The following is a 15,155-nucleotide window of genomic DNA, read 5'->3' as shown; positions in this document are numbered from 1 at the left end:
TAGTTCTTGGAACGTCTGCCTTTCCTATATCCTGTCCTTGGTCTTTCTTCTATTTCGGGACGATAAGACCTCCGCAGTTATAGTTCCCTTAACCCCTTCTGAGACAAAAACTAGAACTGAATGGCTAGGAATCTGCGCATACTAGCTTCAATTAACCCAATGTTCATAAAGAAACTGAGTTGAAACTCTACTTTTTACCGTCAACCACTACATCAACGCGTTGGACTTTGCATCTAAAGTTTGGTGGTTCGAGTCCAAGTCAAGTATGACACAACTGAAAGTTTTAAAATAGCCGTTCGTGGAATAAGATGCCTATAAGTACCTTGTTTGGCTAGATGTAGCTGGCGATGTTTCTCAATCTCCTGCAAGGAGGCAATGGTTCTCCTGCCTAGGGAATTCGAGTTGACCTCCATGATGGGAGCATCGTTCGTGACCCTGGTAATGCGGTCTATATCATCCTGGGATTGCTTCTTGACATCCTTGTCATCTTCCTCGGTATCTGTGGAGGCGGGCGTGAATTCGAAACCTGCAATCACACCCAGTGTTACTTTCTTTACATTGTTAAAATTGAAGAAATGGTCTGCCAGCCAAGTTAGCTAAAGCTTGGAGGATAGCGCGTTTGCCTCATCTGAGGTGATAGAAGAGTTTGTAAGCGTTAGGTCGCGAGTTTGATACACATCAGGTGTAATATAATTGTATGCTTCGGTTTCCTGTGCCAGTCTAGTTAGCATGGAGTCATGATCAATAGCGTCTGCCTTGTAAGCGCTAGGTCGCGGTTCGATTCCCGCCAAGGGCGAGCTTTCTCTTAAACAGGTGAGATTCGTTCTCGGAACGGATAGCTTTCTCCTACCCTATCCTCTCTTCTCCCTTGCATTTCGAGACGACAAGACCTCCGTTGTTACAATTCCCTCCAAGTATCAAACATCTTGGGGGGAAAAAAACTCTTACCTCGTATCTTGGAGATATCCCTCAAAGTCAAGTCCACATCGCGCAGTTTATTCCTCGTCTCCTCAATCCGTCTCAGATGTCCCATCAGTTGCGCATTCAGTGACGAGGTTTCATCGGCCGCGTTGCGCGCTATTGTCTCGCGCCCCGCGCTCAGTTCGCTCAATTTAGCGCGCCTCTGAGATAAACCGCGCGACGCTTCGTTCAATTCCCGCTGCAGTTCTTCACGACGTGATAGCCAATCAGCTTCTTCCTCGAGGAGGGAGAATTCCAGATCTTCGAATGACTGGGGAAGAAAAAAAGGGGGAAAACATGGATTAGGTTGAGGTGAGGATGAATAAGGTGAGAGAACTAAAAAACAAAAAGGCTGTCCGTCTGACTTCAAGTTTACACCCTTCGAAGGGGATGGACCTTAAAAAATCCACTGAAAAGAATAACGTTAATTCTTTAAAAAAACTTAGCAAGGTGTGTCATATTCAGGTCTGTATTATCCCGCAAAATTTAGAATAATTACGCTCCTGATCGGTTTGAGCAATATTTTTCAGACTCTAGAAGGCCTGTTAATCTAACAGCCTGTTAAGTTCCATTTGATTTGTATAGGACTATAGGCTTAACAGGGCTAGGGCTGTTAAGCTAACAGGGCTGTTAGGGGCTAAAAAAAGTTGGTGAAACCCATCCTGAATCTAATCCCTAAATACCCCTTATCATTACCTTCTTCTCAGACTCTAACAGCTCCTGCTGCATTGCTCCAGCCATCGCAGTGGCAGAATTCTAGGAGAAAACAATATGATGTTCACAATCCACATGAGAAGTCTCGGACACGGATAAATACTCATTTATATTAGACATCCTATGTATTAACATTGTTCTTACCGTTTCTATTATTACTGGATACTAGGTATTTGTGTTTTTCTACTCCGACTCGCCTATCTGAAGTTTCCCATGAAGATGCCTATAAGATAGGCGAAACTCGAGTCGGAGTAGAAAAACACAAATACCTAGTATCCAGTAATAATAGAAACGGTAAGAATAATGTAACTTACCTCTCTACTCAACTCCTGCTCTTGCTGCTGAATATCCTGCACATTTATCTAATTGGATTTAGAAATCTGAGTTTCAGCTTGGGATTTTCATATTAGCCTATCAGATTGCTACATCAACTTGAACCTCAAAGTGTGGCCAAGACATTATAAAGGTAATCATAAGCTTACTTTTTTGGGTGCAATGGTTCTACATACTGGAGGACTCCGCACACAGGAATTTCGTCAGAAAAGACCCCCATTTCAATGTAATGTAACTTACCTGGGTGCAATGGTTCTACATACTGGAGGACTCCGCACACAGGAATTTCGTCAGAAAAGACCCCCATTTCAATGTAATGTAACTTACCTCTCTACTCAACTCCTGCTCTTGCTGCTGAATATCCTGCACATTTGACTTGATCTCATTCAATTCACTCAGTAGTCTAGCTCGTTTTTCCTTCAGTTCATCTATGTCTCCATTGAGTGAAGCCCTCTGTTTCTTGAGCGCAGAATCAATATCTTCCAGTGGCATAATGAACTTCTCGCTTGCCAACGTGCTTGTGTTGAGGACATTGGTTAGACTATCACTTCTGTTACTCAGACCACTTGAATTCAGACTTCTGTTACTCAGACTACTTGAATTCAGACTGCTGGCTTTGGGAATTTTTTAATGAACTTCTCGCTTGCCAACGTGCTTGTGTTGAGGACATTGGTTAGACTATCACTTCTGTTACTCAGACCACTTGAATTCAGACTGCTGGCTTTGGCATTTTTGGACGGACTTTTCACCAGGGCCTCCAGTTCGTTCACAAGGCCTTCGATCTTTTGCTTTTCTTTCTCGAGGATTTCCTGCTTGTTGTTCAAGTTGAGCTTGTTAGAACGCCGGTCTATGGAGTTGGTGTAGTAAAACACGTTGGATCCTCCCGAGTTGATGTTGGTATCTGAAATACGAGAGGGTATAATGCATGTTATACTGGTTATACAGACCAACCTCAGTGGTGTAGTGGTTAGCTGGGTGGACTTCGGATCTGGAGGTTGCTGCACATTTGACTTGATCTCATTCAATTCACTCAGTAGTCTAGCTCGTTTTTCCTTCAGTTCATCTATGTCTCCATTGAGTGAAGCCCTCTGTTTCTTGAGCGCAGAATCAATATCTTCCAGTGGCATAATGAACTTCTCGCTGAAGAGATATCATGATCACTATTATACTGCAGGTTGATTCCCCAGCAAAATAAGAATGACTCGTAAAATAGTTTGATTTTCAGCAAACTCTCTATGTTAATTGGATTACTTATTAGTACTAAATTAGAATAAAATTAAACTTTAGATGTCTCAATATACATGGGATACAGGGTCACTGAAGCTAGTCCGTTGTTTGTCTTTGTTGTTGATTTTTTTGATAATCTCCCCTTTTAGCATGTTTGAAAATTAGTTCACTGTTTGAGTTAGGTAAATATGTTTTTCTTTTCTCCTTCTTCTCCTCCTCCTCCTCCTCCTCCTCCTCCTCCTCCTCCTCCTCTACCTTCTTTTCTGAAATGCAGGCAACAACCATCAGGATTGATGTAGATAGCATGGAAAATCATTGGTACACTTTCAAGCTTTTGAGGGCAACACATTGTCTTACCGTCTAAAGTCCATTTTGAATTTTTAAGGAGGAGGAGGAGAAGAAGAGAAAGAAGAAGAAGAAGGAAGAGGAGGAGGAGGAGGAGGAGGAGGAGGAGAAGAAGAAGCAGAATGAGAAGAATATGAGCTCAGTTCCCTCATATCACCCTGTCGTCAGTAGAGTGTACAATAGTCATAATGAGTCAAATGAAAGTCAATGAGCTGCAAAAAGCTTTTAGAATCCAAACTTCCCAACTGTCCAATTCGTATTTGTTTAGTTTATGAATATTAGAAAGAATTATACGTTTTAACCTCTGTGTAGACACCTAATATGCATGATATCACCAGCCGAATGCAAAATAGAATGTAGGCAGATGAAAGTTCAACATATTGTGGAGAATTATACTTACACCTTGTATTTCGTACAAGAATATACCTATTCTTATCAAGAATATACCTATTCTTGTAGGTACAAAAAAGTAAAAATAATTAAAGAAGAATATGACTGATATTAGTCAATTCAATCGTTGACAATCAATGGCTTACAATTTGGCGACTTTTGGTTGGTTCAGAAATTTCATTATTTAAATATTAATCCAAATAATCCAAGCATTCAACTGGCACTTGGTTCAATTTCGCATTTATGGTCTTCGCATGGACAGGAGCCCCTAAATGTACGAGTAGTAATATTTATACTAAGACTATCTTCCTTTATTTTGGAGCATCCATCTCTGCCCTAAACACACATTAGTATCCGCCACTGTTGACAGTACAATGGCATAAACTAACATGATTGAACTAAAGTACTGTAGATAGTTATAGGTGGTGCTAAGGTCCCACTGTATTATGCATATTGTCTGAGCATACCATAGGTGGTGCATGGGTTGATGGTTATTGATAAGCAATCAAATGTTACCTTAGCTGTAGACTATATTACCGTCAGGTGTATTTACAAATGGGAAGGGGGCGTGTTCACACCTTGTCACTGCACAGTGGTCTCTCTCCTTTCACTACACTGGAAACACAACTCTAGAATAGGTATTATTCGTAAGTAGTGTACGCCTTAAGAGGCTCCGACCAGGGGCCAACAGGACCGGATTATCCCCCTTGCAAACCCCCTGTGGTCTGCCCTGGCCTGTTATTTACCATAGCATAATGTTTAGTCTAGCTCCTCCCCTTTGTCTAATGACAAACCATTCTCCCAATGCACACGGTCCAATACAAGCCATGGAAACTCAATTAAATTTTCTCTTACTATACCGCCCTCCCGTACCAAGGTCTGCAATTAGAATAATTATCATAGCCAAGACTCTAATGAATAGAATAGCTCACCAGATAACTGAGATAAGAAGCTTGGGTTAGGTGCACTATTGTGAATATTGTGAAGAGGTAGCGCTGTACGTATGTACATACGAGCATGCAATGGTGCAGAAGGTGGGTGGTATAGGTACCTACCTATTTCGTTATTATAATATTTTACGGTTTAACAGAGGAAACTGTAACTGCCAAGGTCTTATCGTCCCGAAACGGAAGAGAAAAGGAAGAAAGCCAGCCGTTCCGAGAACGAACATTATCCGTTCAGGATAAAATCCGCCCCGGGCGGGACTCGAACCCAAGGCCTAGCTTTTACAAGGTAGACGCGCTAGCAACCAAGCTAACTAGGCTGGCCTGGGTGACTTTGTTGAGACCAAAGATCCGAGATGTCATTATGTGATGGTGAAGGATAACCCTGTCTATCAATTTGTAAAATTAGTGGAGATGTCAAAATTACCAATAGAGGTAATGTAACATTGCCAAAAATTATTATCGATGCCGTTCTTTCAAAAGCGGGCACCTATTATTGTTAACATTGTCAAACATACTCAGAAAATAGTAGCTATATGTACTATGTATTTACAGCTAGGTATTACTATTGTGTACCTACATAGGTCTGTCTTGTGGGTATTGTTTGATTATCATTAGGCAAAACAGGGCATTATCCTTCCACTCTATTATTATGCTAGGAATTGTACGAATAGCCCTCTCACTTCCAAGTCAATTTCGGAGAGACGAAACTCGACTCAAAAGTTATACTCGTTTTTCGGATAGTTCAATTTGTACTCGTTTTTCGATTGCAAATATTTCAACGGGATACTTTCTGGTGTTCTCGTGTTGACCCAGCACCTAAATGGGAAGTATTGTGTCTCTTTAGAGGCATACCACGGGATGGGCATGCTACGACACAGGCCACATGCGTCTAATGTAGCAGTTGTTTCATTGCTACGAAATAAGGTGGAACACTCATTTTTTTTTCTTTTTTTTTTAAGTAAGTGAATCCTATTCGTAAAGTGTAGCTTAGAAGCTTGGACACTAGCGCGCCTGCCTTGTAAACGCTATAGGTCCCGGATGCGATTCAAACCCAGGACGAACTTTATCCTAACCAGAAAAGGTTCGTTCTCGGAACGGCTGTATTTCTCCTCTCCTGTTCTCCTTTTCTCTTCGATTCTGAAACTATAAGACCTCCGTTGTTACAGCTCCTTCCATCAAAATTAAAAAAAACTCCAGTATTTTATAACATATGTATAAATTATGTAGGTACTTACAATACTTACGAATAACACCTATAGCGTAGTGTTTCCAGTGTAGTGAAAGGAGAGGGACCACTGTGCAGTGACAAGGTGTGAACACGCCCCCTTCCCATTTGTAAATACACCTGACGGTAATATAGTCTACAGGTAAGGTAACATTTGATTGCTTATCAATAACCATCAACCCATGCACCACCTATGGTATGGTCAGACAATATGCATAATACAGTGGGACCTTAGCACCACCTATAACTATCTACAGTACTTTAACCGAATAGATCACTGAAGTTAAGCACCGTAGTGCGTGTTTAGTATCCGGATGGGTGACCATTTGGGCAATTGCGTCTTACTGGCTTTTCCCGGCCGCCCCCCACTCAGGCTTTTAAGTTGCAGGGTTCTCCTCGAGGGGCTCTTAAACCCAGCTTGACACCGAATGGAGGGTAAAACTCCGTCACTGAAGACTTTAAGCTTTGTACTTGTAGTCACCTATTGGTGGGTGGGTTTTGGGTTAGTAAAGACCTAAGGCTTTGTCCTTACCTAGGGGTGGGTGGGTTACTGTCAAAGGTAAACGTCTGAGCGTTGACTGGGGAAGATACTATGGTGGGGGAATGCAGTCTTTTATCTCGAGGTAGAGATCCGTTGGTAATAATCCTGAAGATCAAAAGAGGCGAATTAAAATCTAAGGGAAGGACCATGAAATGTGGAAAAGCAAAACGGAACAAGTGTCCAATTGTTGCTGCAACGTTTTCAACACAGACTGCTGCTGTTCCAGAGATTGTTTACAATGCAGCTGGCGATCCTTCTGCTGTTGTTTACATTTGTCCATCTGTAGTTCACACTCTTCTATTTTCTCCTTGAGTGAGGACACTCGCTTTTCTTCTTTCACGAGAAGATCGTTTTCGGATTTCCATTCGGCGTCCAGAAATGCCTTCTCCATTTCCAGCTGTAATAAGAAACGTGGGCAGGATTAAAATATAAACCCGGCCTAGGTTATTGGTGTGATACACATAATAGATGGAGTGTTATGTCTAAGGAAAATGTGGATTATAATTCTAGAGAAAATAATAATATCTGGTTAGTAACAGGAAAATTTCCTTCAATCTGTGATTCTTTTGAGGGGACCCAGAAAAAAAATATAAGACCCAGGCCATAAGATTGCATTTCCGGGGTTTTACGTTTTAATCTAATTGGATTTAGAAATCTGAGTTTCAGCTTGGGATTTTCATATTAGCCTATCAGATTGTTACATCAACTTGAACCTCAAAGTGTAGCCTAGACATCATAAAGGTAATCATTAGCTTACTTTTTTGGGTGCAATGGTTCTACATACCGGAATCCGCACACAGGAATTTCGTCAGAAAAGACCCCCATTTCAATGTAATGTAACTTACCTCTCTACTCAGCTCCTGCTCTTGCTGCTGAATATCCTGCACATTCATTCCAGGTCTTCGAAGGACTGGGGAAGAAAGGGGGGGGGAGAGTAAAACATGAAGTAATTAGACTGAGGGGAGGATGAAGAAGATGGAGGACTGGAAAAAAAACAGCTGTCCTGGTCTGACTTCAAATGGGGCATTTTATTTAACACTTAACCGTTAACCGAAGTTCGGTTTAGTCAAGGTCACTACCTCCCCTTACATGGAAGTGTGTTTCTGACGTGAGGGGCGTTAACCATTTTTTAGGTTTAAGTTTCCCTCTTGCCATACTAAACCAAGCTCGGTTTACGAGAGAGTGGCCATTTTTTTCTCGGTTAATGCGAACAGCTGATTTTTTTAATCAGCTGATTATCCCTACTAAATTTCGGTTTACGGTTACTTAAGTGTTAAATAAAATACGACAATAGTCATAACCTTCGAAGCGGATGGACCTTCAAAAATCCACTGAAAAAAAGTTCAATCTTTAAAAATCTTGGCAAAGGTGTCCCAAAAAATGATTAGTCAATTCAAAAGGAAATGTCATATTGAGGATTGACAAATAAACAAATGTACCAATTCGCTCAATCTAATACATAAATATCTACTTAAATACCCCCAATTCGCTCAATCTAACAACTAAATACCCCTTATTACCTTCTTCTCAGACTCTAACAGCTCCTGCTGTTGTGAAATACTCTCATTCAAATCATCCCTGAGTTGTTCGGAACAAGTGTCCAATTGTTGCTGCAACGTTTTCAACACAGACTGCTGCTGTTCCAGAGATTGTTTACAATGCAGCTGGCGATCCTTTTGCTGTTGTTTACATTTGTCCATTTGTAGTTCACACTCTTCTATTTTCTCCTTGAGGGAGGACACTCGCTTTTCTTCTTTCACGAGAAGATCGTTTTCGGATTTCCATTCGGCGTCCAGAAATGCCTTCTCCATTTCCAGCTGTAATAAGAAACATGGACAGGATTAAAATAAAAACCCGGCCTAGGTTATTCGTGTGATATACATAAAAGATGGAGTGTTATGTCCAAGGAAAATGTGGATTATAATTCTAGAGGAAAATAATAATATCTGGATAGTAACAGGAAAATTTCCTTCAGTCTGTGATTCTTTTGAGGGGACCCAGAAACGTTGCTTTTGAGAAGGAATGGGTTTTACCTTAATGTTGGCATTGACACAGTGGTATAGGAGCTATGGTTCCCATAGTTTGTGGTATACGGATATACAACCAGAATAAAACTGAAAACTACCTTTATTCCGCAGTCTTAACAAGCAACACTCTAAACTAAGTATATTAACTTACCAACAAAATATCAATCATTTGCATGATACAAATTTCTTGACTCCGCCGGGAATCGAACCCGGGTCTCCCGCGTGCAAGGCGAGCGCAGTGACCACTACCCCATGGGAGCTGACAAGCCGTTCTGAAAAAGAACGATATCTTCTTAGGATAAAGTTGGCCCCGGACGGAAATCGAATCCGCGATCTAGCGTTTACAATAAAACTTAAAGACAAAAGAAAGCTACGTAGAGCGTAGGCATTCGGAGGGCATTGATGTCTTACCTTCTTGTATACAGTTGTTGTTCTTGCTCCTATATCCATTGGTATAATGTGTAGCAGTTGTATCAACAGTGTCGACACCATTTCTTAGGATAAAGTTGGCCCCGGACGGAAATCGAATCCGCGATCTAGCGTTTACAATAAAACTTAAAGACAAAAGAAAACTACGTAGAACGTAGGCATTCGGAGGGCATTGATGTCTTACCTTCCTGTATACAGTTGTTGTTCTTGCTCCTATATCCATTGGTATAATGTGTAGCAGTTGTATCAACAGTGTCGCCAGAAGATGTAAACCCGTGATAACTTCGAGACATAAGATCGTTTTCATTACCTAAAATAAAGACATTAGTTCAAGTAAAAAACAAATAAACATGTACCTACCTAATTCTAATTAATATGATTCTTCTGATAGGCTTTGTGAGGACAAATAAGTACGGAAAAGCAGTTTTCAGAGGACACCATATATCAAGTTTAATTTTCTCTAACCATGGGTGGCCAATGCCAGTTTGAATTTCACTTTTGGATTAAGCAAATCTGATTGGTTCATTTCAAACTTTTTGGCCAATTTGTTTGCCTAAATGTTGAACTAAGTAAGCTGATTCTGATTGGCTGTTTTAGCCAATTAACTTGCTCAAAAATTTAAACCAAGTGGCTTACCCGTATGGTTCCTAGCAGGTTCATCCAGACCAAGAAACTTGTACTTATTAGACCCATTGGTAGCCGTGCTTGTACTCTTATCCTGAGTGTACTGGTTCGATCCAGGTCCACTGCCAGATTTGTTTAGACTACAGATGAGTTCGATATCGTTGAGAAGTGCCAGTTTTTTCTCCAGAATATCCAAACTGTTCTCGGTCTGTTTGATACAGGATGATGGGTTGTATCTGTGGGAGAAATAATGGATTAAAAAATTTGAACGAAAGGTTAGAATGTAAAACTCAAAAGTAGGTTGTGAATAAAGGTAGAGTTTTTTTTCCCATGGAATATTTCAGAGCCAGCCTCATTAGCCTGTACAGAAGCGCGTCCGCCTTGTAAGCGCTAGGTCGCAGCTTCATTTCCCGCTCGGGGAAAACTTTATCCTGAACAGATGGGATTAGTTCTTGGAACGTCTGCCTTTCCTATATCCTGTCCTTGGTCTTTCTTCTATTTCGGGACGATAAGACCTCCGCAGTTACAGTTCCCTTCCCCTTGTGAGACAAAAACTAGAACTGAATGGCTAGGAATCTGCGCATACTAGCTTCAATTAACCCAATGTTCATGAGGATTCCATATTACTTACTCGTTATTTCCTACGGTGGTTTTGATTCTGGTTCTAGGACTGCCAGGATGGGACAGGGCTGCAGGTCCTGAGACTGGGACTGGACTGGTAGGCACACTCATGTCACTGTAAAGTATGAAACAAGAGTTTTTTTAGACAATTATTTATTTAAACAACAAAGGCCTACCTCAAACATAAGTAAGTTTAATATACAGTGATTTGTATGATGTGTCTATCTATTATAAGGGAATTTGGGTATTGTATTTCTCTTTTTAAGCCAGTGCGCAGCGTATAGCTGGCAGCAAAAGCAAGTTCAATGCACCAGTCCCGAATAGATCACTGAAGTTAAGCACCGTAGTGCGTGTTCAGTATCCGGATGGGTGACCATTTGGGCAATTGCGTCTTACTGGCTTTTTCCGGCCGCTCCCCACTCGGGCTTTTAAGTTGCAGGGTTCTCCTCGAGGGGCTCTTAAACCCAGCTTGACATCGAATGGAGGTTAAAACACCGTCACTAAAGACCTAAAGGTTTGTCCTTACCTAGGGGTGGGTGGGTTACTGTCAAAGGTAAACGTCTGAGCGTTGACTGGGGAAGATACTATGGTGGGGGAATGCAGTCTTTTATCTCGAGGTAGAGATCCGTTGGTAATAATCCTGAAGATCAAAAGAGGCGAATTAAAATCTAAGGGAAGGACCATGAAATGTGGAAAAGCAAAATTCGGTTTCCTTCGTATCTTCCTGAAAGTCAACTTTCTAGAATCTTCTAGCAGTGATTTCAAACTTAACTGTACTGTAGCTCTAACAAATCATGTTAAGGCATGGAATGAACCCCTATATTACTTCTGGGCTTCCAAAGAGTTTCAAAACCTTCCAACAATGTGAGACAGGTAAAATGCTATCTCAAAGACACGGAAAGTAAACTTCTTCGAATTATATCAATATGGGACCTTCACAAAGTTACAGAGGCATTCATCCAGGCGCAAAGGAAGAAAGTAAGCGTTGGTTTACTTACCTATTGGGTTGAGGCTTATGGTTTCTCTCCCATTGTATTTGTTTCTCATAGTCGTTGCAAAGGTTGAGGATCTCCTCTAGTCTGACTTGTTCTGCCTCCAGGTCTACCAGACCATTTTGTCCCTCATCCCCTTGATCACCGTTGTGTAGAGTCTGGAAATCAAAATAACCATAAAAACATTATTGAACGATCTACCAGACCATTTTGTCCCTCATCCCCTTGATCACCGTTGTGTAGAGTCTGGAAATCAAAATAACCATAAAAACATTATTGAACGAACGAAGAGAAGTTATTGCTCCAGCCATCGCAGTGGCAGAATTCTAGGAGAAAACGATATGATGTTCACAATCCACATGAGAAGTCTCGGACACGGATAAATACTCATTGAGTAAAGTCTACAGTTCACAGGAGAGTCATGAACGCGGTTTGAGTCATTTGACTACAGGATATTAAACATCAGCTTAAGGGTGAACTATTGCTTTTTGTTTCACTTTACTGCCTAGATATAGGTGCATTACATATGTTGAACCGTTTTCTTTACCCATGGTCATTTCCTATCTATCTGAGGCTTAGATGTAGGGGCAAACAGCCCTAAAAGTCGGTCGAGTTAAACTCATACGACGAAGATAAGAAAAACCTATCTAAAAAGTTGAATGGTGGATTTTATCGATTTTTTTTCAGCCCTTAGAAGACCCGTAAGCCGTAAGCTAACAGCCTGCATGTCATAGCTACTCATTTTCCTCACGAGGCTGAGTGGGCCCCGCAACATCCAGTCACGGAGTCAATCATTTGCTTGAACTTGACCCCGCCGGGAATCGAACCCGGGTCTCCCGCGTGCAAGGCGAGTGCAGTGACCACTACGCCATGGGAGCTGACTATAGGTGCATTACATATGTTGAACCGTTTTCTTTACCCATGGTCATTTCCTATCTTCCTATCTATCTGAGGCTTAGATGTAGGGGCAAACAGCCCTAAAAATCGGTCGAGTTAAGCTTATACGACGAAGATAAGAAAAACCTATCTAAAAAGTTGAATGGTGGATTTTAACGATATTTTTTCAGCCCTTAGAAGACCCGTAAGCTAACAGCCTGCTGAGTTCCATTTTATTTGTTTAGGTTTAACAGGGCTCGTTCGGCTGTTAGAACCTAAAAAGTAAAATTAGGTTGGTGAAAGCACAGGAAAAGACGGCTATGGATATACCTGATGTGTATCTAGAGGTGAAGGGATCTTCGATGGACAGGCTTGGGACTTTGCGGATGATAGCCGTTCAGCTCGAGATCCAGGGGCGGCTTCGAGACACCTGTTGATATCAGGGACGGATGTTTTAATATTGGAAAATGTTTAATTTGAAAATTTGAACTAACTTTTAAAGAATCTTATGTAATGAAAAAAAAAGTTCTGCGTCATTTTTATTTCGTAGCTCTATGAAACTCGGCCAAATTGGACTCGTGTGGTCTGTGTTGTAACATGCCCGTCCCGTATGTCCCTCATCAGAAGGGCGAGAAGAGACACAATATTACCCTTTCAGGTGCTGGATTAACACGAGAACATACCGATTTTTATCAGATGGGTGGGGAACTTGTTAGGGCCTGGGGGACGTTAAACAGGGAGTAGACCAGCTTAGTCTGGTTGGGGGACTTTACAGGGAGTATACCAGCCTGAATTCCCCTTGCTAAAGATATAGCAATGGTTGAGTGCGAAGGGCATCCGCTCGTAAATTTTGTAGCCAAAACCAAATGTCAGCCCAAAGCAATCACCCTAGTTAGGGCTGATTGAGAGGACCCCGTCTGTACACGGGAAAAGGCGACTTACCATTATTCAGATGGGTGGGGAACTTGTTAGGCCCAAGTACCAAAGAGGCAGGGGAGTTTACAGTGACACTATTGGAGGGGAAGACTTTAGGCGAGATCAGATTAGCAAGCAACTCATCTGCTGAGGTGAGAGAATCCCATGAATCATGCTGAGTACAGGCGGGAGACTTGCTCTTAGAACGTTTGGATTTTCCTGAAAAAGAAACAGGAGGGTATTAGAATTTAAAGTTGATTCATTAAACCTTATTAATTACACCAAAGATAAAGGGGGCAGTTTCTTAAACCGAATGGATTAGGCTCATTTACTTGTTTATTCTGCTGGGAGGACTGAAAAGTCACCTTTTCATCCCCATGGTACAGCCAGCGGTGATAGCACGTTGCATGCACTACTTCCCCAAGGATCACCAAAAGAAACAGGAGGGTATTAGAATTTAAAGTTGATTCATTAAACCTTATTAATTACACCAAAGATAAAGGGGGCAGTTTCTTAAACCCAATGGATTAGGCTTATTTACTTGTTTATTCTGCTGGGATAGAGATGGGACTGAAAAGGTGACTTTGGTACAGCCAGCGGTGATAGCACGTTGCATGCACTAGTTCCCCCACGGATCACTGAAGTTACGTTGCGCGCAGTTAATACCTGGATGGGTGACCATCTGAAGAAATCATTTTACTAAGCCTTTATTTGTGACCAAAAAGTCCTATACAATTGATTAACAGCACAGCCTCAGCTGAGTTATTTAATAAATATTCATAGGCATAATGGTCTCTCATTTGTTCTGAATAAACATTTACACATTTCGGTAGATAAGAAACCTATAATGTCAACACGAGTGCTCAACCTAAATGTGAATGTCAACATTGTGTCAACCTAAATGTGAATGTCAACATTGGAATTAAACATAAACAGAGAAGACGAAAGTTTTGAAAATATAAAATCTGAGCGGTAGTTATGCTAATACACCCACACTATTACTACAATATACAATATTCATATAACTAATGACTCTGAGCTGTTTTCAAACCAAAAGATAAATGGGACATTAAATTTGTCGAAGTTACCTATGTTCCGTATCACCAACATAATTGAAGGAAGAGTATTGGGGAAAAGACCTAGAGGAAGACCCCAAAAATCTTAAGAGACCAGCAACAGACAGGCATGATTGGCTACACCTTGTCGGCCTTGCCTTTAGATCCTGATGATGATGCCCGTATCTATGGTTATCTGAACTTTTCTTTTCATTTTAAGACAATTTTCCAACCCATTTTGCAGCGTATTTTCCAACCCATTTTGAAGCGTACCTGACCACAACTATTTTCACCTAAAACGTTGCTTTTGAGAAGGAATGGGTTTTACCTTAATGTTGGCATTGACACAGTGGTATAGAAGCTATGGTTCCCATAGTTTGTGGTATACGGATATGTCGGATATACAACCAGAATAAAACTGAAAACTACCTTTATTCCACAGTCTTAACAAGCAACACTCTAAACTAGGTATATTCACTTACCAACAAAAACCTCTGAATTAAGTATATTTAACTTTTAAACAGTACTAACTAGGGTATAATATTAACTTTTCAACAGTTATAGGAGCCTCTGCTATACGGAGCAATACTGCTACGTATTCAGCAGTAATAGTCATGTAAGCTGACACACCTGATTCCAGTCTCTTATCTCCATCCTATCTGTTATCAGCAACTAGCTAGCGATATCCACTCAGTCGAGTAGCTAATGTAGCTATGAGGGATAAAATAGTCACAGAAATAAAGCCTTTTTTTTCGGGGGTATGGGCACTTTTTAGGGGAATTGAGGGGATGTTCAAGTTGTAAAAAGCCCAATGATGTTGATACAATATTTCACATAATAGGGCATCTCAATCTAAACTGGCAGTCTAATACATTACGTATACACCACTGACTTAGTGTTGGGTACGAGTACCTATTTCCCCATTACAAATCAT

General features: G+C 41.1%; 1 protein-coding gene across 1 annotated transcript in view; it reads right to left on the bottom strand.

Moving 5' to 3' along the window:
* Window positions 1–15,155, bottom strand: part of LOC103524911 (myosin-11-like) — an 82,558-nt gene that overhangs the window by 16,236 nt on the left and 51,167 nt on the right. Inside the window, 21 exon segments of the mRNA XM_026820183.1 lie at window positions 323–526; window positions 949–1,231; window positions 1,657–1,716; window positions 1,989–2,024; window positions 2,335–2,621; window positions 2,663–2,908; window positions 3,038–3,147; window positions 6,674–6,787; window positions 6,847–7,079; window positions 7,528–7,592; window positions 8,193–8,499; window positions 8,959–8,981; window positions 9,121–9,202; window positions 9,396–9,448; window positions 9,775–9,998; window positions 10,394–10,498; window positions 10,910–11,023; window positions 11,382–11,533; window positions 12,582–12,606; window positions 12,609–12,681; window positions 13,194–13,385. Coding sequence (XP_026675984.1) covers window positions 323–526; window positions 949–1,231; window positions 1,657–1,716; window positions 1,989–2,024; window positions 2,335–2,621; window positions 2,663–2,908; window positions 3,038–3,147; window positions 6,674–6,787; window positions 6,847–7,079; window positions 7,528–7,592; window positions 8,193–8,499; window positions 8,959–8,981; window positions 9,121–9,202; window positions 9,396–9,448; window positions 9,775–9,998; window positions 10,394–10,498; window positions 10,910–11,023; window positions 11,382–11,533; window positions 12,582–12,606; window positions 12,609–12,681; window positions 13,194–13,385 — 2,988 coding nt within the window.

This window comes from Diaphorina citri, unplaced genomic scaffold, assembly GCF_000475195.1.
Source record: "Diaphorina citri unplaced genomic scaffold, Diaci psyllid genome assembly version 1.1 scaffold125, whole genome shotgun sequence".
Taxonomy (NCBI): domain Eukaryota; kingdom Metazoa; phylum Arthropoda; class Insecta; order Hemiptera; family Psyllidae; genus Diaphorina; species Diaphorina citri.
Note: the sequence above shows the minus strand (reverse complement) of the source record. Positions and strands in the feature narration are given on the sequence as shown.